Source organism: Rhincodon typus, chromosome 47, assembly GCF_021869965.1.
Source record: "Rhincodon typus isolate 14 chromosome 47, sRhiTyp1.1, whole genome shotgun sequence".
NCBI lineage: Eukaryota > Metazoa > Chordata > Chondrichthyes > Orectolobiformes > Rhincodontidae > Rhincodon > Rhincodon typus.
Genome location: NC_063378.1, coordinates 6,122,029 through 6,129,658, shown reverse-complemented (window position 1 = coordinate 6,129,658; position 7,630 = coordinate 6,122,029). Strand labels below are relative to the sequence as shown.

General features: G+C 46.2%; 1 protein-coding gene across 1 annotated transcript in view; it reads left to right on the top strand.

Annotated features, from left to right (window-relative positions):
- Positions 1-2,594: 2,594 nt before the first annotated feature.
- LOC109923512 (myelin-associated glycoprotein-like) overlaps positions 2,595-7,630 on the top strand; it is a 32,883-nt gene continuing 27,847 nt past the window's right edge. Inside the window, 2 exon segments of the mRNA XM_048620582.1 lie at positions 2,595-2,661; positions 3,400-3,467. Coding sequence (XP_048476539.1) covers positions 3,428-3,467 — 40 coding nt within the window. The 5' untranslated portion in view covers positions 2,595-2,661; positions 3,400-3,427.

Below are 7,630 nucleotides of genomic sequence, written 5' to 3'. Positions count from 1 at the left end.
GGTCTAATTGCAAGTTTTTGTCTGGTCTGATCAGGACAGGTCTTGGAAAGGGAGTTTAGAGATGGAAGGCAGTGAGGCTGGAAGTTATTGAGTCCATCACAATGAGTTGTATTTAGTTGTATGTCCGGGATGACAAATGAACTATTGAATGCCTGAGTATGGAACACAGTAAGAAGGCCCAAAGGCAGCTGGGTATCACAGTTGTTAGAACTCAGGCAAGAAGTTTGGGGAGTTGTCTGGCAGTTGAATGATGTTGATGGGGTTCCTGACAACCTAATCAAGCTCTAGGAGATCAGAGGGAATCTGTGCTACTCATAGTTCAGTGCAAGAGAGTGTGGGTGAGAAAGCATAAGGATCATTTTCTTGATGCAACTGAGCAAGAAAAGAGTTCAGGGAAAATCCTCGGTGGGGAGGATTTTGATGCAGCCCGCTGTCAAGGAGAAAAATAGCTGATTTGTACTTGTGAAGCAGCACAGCAGTATCATTTATAGATTAACTCTGAAGAAAGACCCAGAAAGTTAGGGTACTCGATTCAAATGGAAACATTCATTGAGGTACAGCATGATGCAATGTCTCTGTAGAACATTTCAAGGTAAGGTTGGCAAAAGTGAAGAATTGCAAACTCTTTTAAGATAAATCAGATGTATTTTATCCAACATATCTATCCAGTCTGTGAGCATAAATTCAGAAACATGTGCGTCATGATCACATTTATGACTTGATTATCATATCTTTTTAATATACAGTTAGAATTCATGTTATACAGGTATTGTTCATCGTACTATTTCTCAAATGTTGCAAAGTAAACTTTATTGTTACTTGTCTAAGATGATGGTGTGTTGTATTTTATTCGTGTCTTAAGACTGCTGGATATCACCCTTTGTCTCCTGTAAAACAAAAATTGCTGGCCCCTTATTAGATTATAGCATTCAGTTGGCATGTGTCCATGAACATGCTGAAAAGCTTTTTGGAAAAGCAGATAAATTTGTTTTATATTCATAACACAATTGTCATGTTATCCTCCAACAGTGCAGCACTCCCTCAATACTGATCCTCCAACAGTGTGGTATACCCTGTGCTGACCCTCCAACAATGCAGTAATCCCTCAGCACTGACCCTCTGACAGTGCAGCACTAACTCAGTACTGACCCTCCGACAGTGCAGCACTAACTCATTACCGACCGTCCGACAATGTGGTACTCCCTCAGTACTGACCCTCCGGCAGTGCGACATTCTCTTAGTACTGACCCTCCAAAATTATAATGTTTCCACTGTTTGGTTCACACCCCCTCAGCTCTGCACCAATGCTCCTTAGACAGCATCACCCAAACCCATGACCACTTCCACCTGGAAGGACCAGGACAACAGATACATGGGAACATCATCCCCTGCATGTTCCCCACCAAGTCACTTGGGGAAATGGCAATAAAGTGGTTCTGAGGAATGTGTGATCAGCCATGTTCTTTTTGAAGAGTGCAGCAGGCTCAAGGGGCCAAATGGCCTATTCCTGTTCCTATTTCTTATGGTCTTAGGTCATTCTCCGTTTTGAGTTGGAAATAAATCACTGTTCTTTAAGTGTCACTGTTGAAATCCTGGAACTTCCTCTCCAACAGCATTGTAGGTCGACCTATAGCAGATGGTCAGCAGCTTCACAGGAACAATTATGGGCAGGCAGTGATGCTCATAAAACTTGTGAATAGATATTCAAATAGCCTGTGTGGATTGTCAACTTGGATCTTATAACTTGTTATGTGGCAAGATGCAGTAGTGTGGGATGCTCCAGTCGGAGCTCCTCTGCTTGCTGTCTCTTTGCCTTTTTTTCCCTTTTTTATCCCTCTCCTCTTTGTGGTTGTCCCTTTCTCCCCCCACCCCCTGGAGAGTGGAGTTGCAAACTGGGCATGAGCCGAGTCCTGTGGCAGACTGAAGCGGTCGCAGGCCGAGTCCCACAGCGGAACCAGCACGGGCAGCGTGGCCTTGTGCTCTGGGGGTCTGCAGGCACGCCCTGTGAACCCCAGCACACCATGAGCAATGAGCCCTGGAGCAGCGCGGGGGAGAAGCTCTACAGCAGTACATGGAAGCAGCCTCGGAGCAACGTGTAGGCAGTGAGTCCTGGATGGAGACCGCTGTGAGGGGACAATCCTTACCTTAGAACTTACCTTAGAATACTGTAATGTTAACCCTTAATGTTCTTCTATTTTTAATTTATTTTCAACTCTGTAATTAAACAACTGCTTCTATTTCTCTGCTGTATCCAAGAATTGTACTTAGGTACTTGTACTTAAGATAGCGCCATAAAAACACAGACATTGTAAAAGTCTTACAGTGGAATACGCATGACAATAAAAGGATATTGTAAAAGGATATTATATGGATCATGGCATTCAGATTCTGAACTGGGGACTGTAGCAATTGAATTTCCACCTCGGGGCCAGGTTAGATACTCCATGTGAACAACTGCCCAGTTCTGAGCTTGGGTCAGATTGTCAACAATTTGCTTATACTGCAAACTATCATGGAAGTTATCACTGGTATCCTACTTCCTCATTTTGACCTGGTGTGTCAGCACTTTCTAATTAAAAACACAGCAGAGGAAAGTGGCATTCAGCCCAAGCAGAGCATCTCAGCACTTACTCCCCAGGCAAACTGTCAGGCCGGTCCTGGGTAAGTAACATAACGATTAGAATTCACTTCCATGACCAATATCATCCTTTGTTAATGTTGTCAGTTTTTAAAGGTAACATTTCTTTGGAGGCAAATTCACCAGGAAGATTCCCAGTGTGGAGGGACTGTACTCTGAGCAATGACTAAACAGGTTGGGACTGTGCTCACTTGAATTTAGAAGAATGAGAGTTGATCTGATTGAAATGTATAGGATTCTTAAAGGGCTTGACAGGGTAAATTCTGAGTGTATGTTTCACCTCATCCGACAGTCTGGGACAGAGGACACAGTCTCAGAATAAAGGGGCACAAACTTAAACTCTGATAAGAAGGAATTTCTTTTCTCAGGGGGTTGTGAGTCTTTGGAACCCTTTGCCAGAGACAGTTGTGGGGGCAGAGTCCTTTTGTATATTCAAGGCTGAAATACATTCTTGATCATTAGAAGGATCATGGGTAATGGACAAAACGCAGGAAAGTGGTTGTGAGAAATATTGGATCAGCCATGATTGAATTGAATTATGGAGCAGGCTTGAGGGGGCAAATAGCCTGCTCCTGTTCCTAATTCTTGTGGTCTTAATTTTAAAATCAGATTCCAACGATCGATGTCTTTGACACATTTCTACTTACAAGTAAAATATGAGAATACGGCTCAAGTCTGTGAGGGCAATGTCTCAAAGCAGTTCTGATCTCTCAAGAGCTGTCGGAAAAAGGTGAGGTCTGATTAACTCCTTTCTCTTTCAGAAGCTGACGAAATATTTAGGAGCGGACAATGATTGGGAAATCTTACTTCCTGCTATTACTTCTTCAAGGTAATGTCATTGTCAGCTCGGACAGATTTATGGTTAATAGTTTTTTAAAAGATCATTTTTATTGAGCTATGATTAGGAACTAATTCAGCAGTGAACCAGTGTACAAACTCACACCATGTCCGGTTCACCCAACAACCCTGTGCTCACTGACATACACTGGCTCCCAGTCTCACAACAGCAGTGGAGGAGCTAAGAGATCTTGGAGGGTTCAAGAGTGGTGGAGATTGCATAGGTAGAGAGAGGGAGATTGGAGAGTTTGGAAACAGATGGAGAGAATCATAAAACCAAGGTGTTGACAGACAAGGTACTAAGGTAGGTCAGTGACTGTGGGATGACAGGGACATTTCAGAAGTCTGGATAAAAACTGGATGGTGATGTAGATCTAGACACCAGGACTCTGATAGTAGTGGCCTGAAGTTTATGTCTTTTCCTGATTTTAATCCAAATATCCCACAGCAACTCTAGGACAGACAAGAAAAGAGACAGCCTGATTGTCTATGATCTGTTGCACTCTGTAAATTACGCAGACTCTGAGAACATTGCAGCTCCAGAGGAGATCAATTCATTGCTGCCTGAGAGGGCAGTGGAATCAGATTGCAGAGGAAATTTGAAAAGCAGGAATTGGAGGAATATTGCAAAGGGAAACATTTTCATGGCTGTGAGGAAAAGAGGGGGTCATGGGGACTAATTCAAGAGATCTTTCAAAGAGCTGACCCAGGCAGAATGGATGGAATGGTCTTCATCAGCGATGTACAATTCTGCAATCCAATGATTTAAGTTCCTTCCCAGCAATAGTTCAGTTTCCTGATGAAGTAGTAGTTGTTCCAGATGGACAGGAAACAATTGGCTTCTGGTATCAGCCTTGTGTGTGGGGCCAAGTTCTGTTTGAACGACGAAGACTGTGAGACCATCTGTGAAAGCCGTGCACCTATCACAGAAGAAACTCCATCACATGAGGAGCTCAGACTAGAGGCACTTTGCTTGAGTGTTTCATAGTGTCTGCTGGAGTAGGGTTGATGCTGAGCTTGGGGACAAGTCAGTCTCCAACACTGCATCAGAATCACCGATACAGCAGTGTGAGGTTTGGAACAGATACAATCCCTTAAACACTGAAGATCCAAAGAGACCACTTAGTCAGTGTGGAACTGAAAAATAAACTGAAAAATAAATCCCTCAGACAAAGGGAATCCAAAGGGATCTCTTAAGCAATAATGATGCAAAGACAATGATGATTCAAATAGTTCTCTTAGACAATGGAGTTCCAAATACGTCCTCAGACAATGAAGACCTAAAAAATCCCTTAGAAATTGAGGATCCAAAGCAATTCCTAACAGTCAATATTGTCAATGTGAGAGTAATAACTTCCAAAGAGTCTTCAGCAGATTCATTCCATCACACAGAGAGAGAGAGAGAGAGAGAGAGAAACAGAGAGTGAGTGTGAAACAGCTTGGGGCTAAGCGGTTTGGAGGGGAACTTGCATCTTGCAGATAGTACACACTGTTGCTAACGACCATCAGTGGTGGAAGGAGTGAAGATGCCATTTAAAACTGAAATGAGGATGAATTTTGAATGTTTGGAAATCTCCTCACCTGAAAATGGGGGCAGATGAGTCATTTGATATATTGAATGCTGAGAGGAGACTTCTTATTGACAAGGAAATAAAGACATTAAAAGGGGCAGGCAGGAAAATGGAGTTCAGTTCACAATCAGATCAACTTATTAACTAGTGGATCAGGCTGGAGGGGCTAAATGGCCTACTCCTGCTCATATTCCTTATTAAATATAAGCAGAAAGTACTGAAGAAACTCAGCGGGTCCAGGCTTATCTGTGGAAAGAGAAACAGGATTAACATTTCATTTCTAATATGACTCTTCCTCAGGATGCCTATTATTTGTGATCTTGACTTATCAATGACTTATCAAACTTTCCTCCCTCATTCACAAACATGTAGATTCCCCAGTGAACACTGTCACATGTTCCTCAGATTGGCACGTTTCTGTTTGTGGTCAGTCATAGTGTTGGTGAAAAGGAAACTCAGCTCGCGAGGCAAACTTATGCTCTTTAAAATTAAAATCGAAACCTTCTTTGAGTCCATTAATCATCTCCATGGGGTGAAATTACTGCAAATGCAGTTTGACACAGACCAATGCAAAGCCCTATATTTTGTATGGCGGAAAAGAGAGACATTTTGTTGGAACTCTTCATCTCACACTCATCAGGGCACACTCAAGAACAGCAAATTTCATAGGGAAAAAACGGGGCTGATTGGTTGACAAATAAATAATCAGAGATAATAAGGTGTAGAGCTGGCCAAGCAGCATGAGAGGAGCAGGAAAGCTGACGTTTCGGGTCTAGACCCTTCTTCAGAAATGGGGGAGGGGAAGGGGTTTCTGAAATAAATAGGGAGAGAGGGGGAGGGCGGACAGAAGATAGATAAAGGAGAAGATAGGTGGAGAGGAGACAGATTCTCTGAAATAATCGATCAGAGTCAACTTGTCATTTTTTTCAATTTAACCCCATCACTGACAGGCACATCCAAATCACTATTTTGAAATTGCCTTCAATGCCACCAGCTGCACAACAACAGTCAAAGTGATATTTCCTGAAAAAGACCCTTTTTTCTGTCGATCCAGTGGCATTTCAAACTAGTGATTTCATGAGTCAGCTCGTCAGGAAAATGAAAACTCCACACATGTCTGGAGAAACTCATCGAAGAACACTATTCCAGTTATTAATTATATCAACATGGAAATGATGACGAGGCACATAGCTAATTCGACATATCACACAAATAACGGCAGCTCTGAAAGTGTGCACTCACTTAGTACTGACCTTCTGAAAGTGTGACAGTCCGACAGCACTGACCTTTCAATAGTAGACCACTCCACAAGTACTGACGGTCTGACAGTGCATCCCTCCCTCAGCACTGACCCTCCGATCGTGCAGCAGTCCCTCACTACTGATCCTCCGACACAGCGGCACTCCCTCAGCACTGACCCTCCGACAGAGCGGCGGTCCCTCAGCACTGACCCTCCGACAGCGTGGTGCTCCCTCAGAACTGACCCTCTGACAATGCAGCGCTCCATCAGCACTGACCCTCCGACAGTGCGGCGCTCCCTCAGCGCTGACCTTACGACAGTGCGGCACTCCCTCAGCACTGACCCTCCAACAGTGCGGCGCTCCCTCAGCACTGACCCTCCGACAGTGCGGGGCTCCCTCAGCACTGACACTCTGACAGTGCGGGCTCCCTCAGTACTGACCAACCAACAGTGCCCACTCCCTCAGCATTGACCCTCTGACAATGTGGCGCTCCCTCAGGACTGACCCTCCGACAGTGCCCACTCCCTCAGCGCTGACCCTCTGACAAAATGGCGCTCCCTCAGCACTGACCCTCCAACAGAGCGGCGCTCCCTCAGCACTGAACCTCTGACAGTGTAGCACTCCCTCAGCACTGACCCTCCCACAGTGCGGTGCTGCCTCAGCACTGACCCTCCAACAGATAGGCACTCCCTCAGCATTGACCCTCCGACAGATCGCCCCTCCCTCAGCACTGACCCTCCGACAGAGCGGTCCTCCCTCAGCACTGACCCTCTGACAGTGCGGCACTCCCTCAGCACTGACCCTCCGACAGTGCGGCGCTGCGTTGGCACTGACTCTGCGACAGAGCGGCACTCCCTCAGCACTGACCCTCTGACAAAATGGCGCTCCCTCAGCACTGACCCTCCCACAGAGCGGCGCTCCCTCAGCACTGACCTTCCGACACAGCGGCGCTCCCGCAGCACTGACCCTCCAACAGATAGGCGCTCCCTCAGCATTGACTCTCCAACAGCGCGGCGCTCCCTAAGCATTGACCCTCCGACAGATCGCCGCTCCCTCAGCACTGACTCTCCGACAGTGTGGCACTCCCTCATCACTGACCCTCCAACAGTGACCACTCCCTCAGCACTTACCCTCCGACAGAGCGGCGTTCCATCAGCACTGACCCTCTCACAGCGCGGTGCTGCCTCAGCACTGACCCACCGACGGTGCGGTGCTCCCTCAGCACTCACCCTCCGACAGAGCAGCGGTCCCTCAGCACTGACCCTCCGACAGTGCCCTCTCCCTCAGCACTGACCCTCTGACAGAGCGGCGCTCCCTCAGCACTGACCCTCCGACAGAGCGGC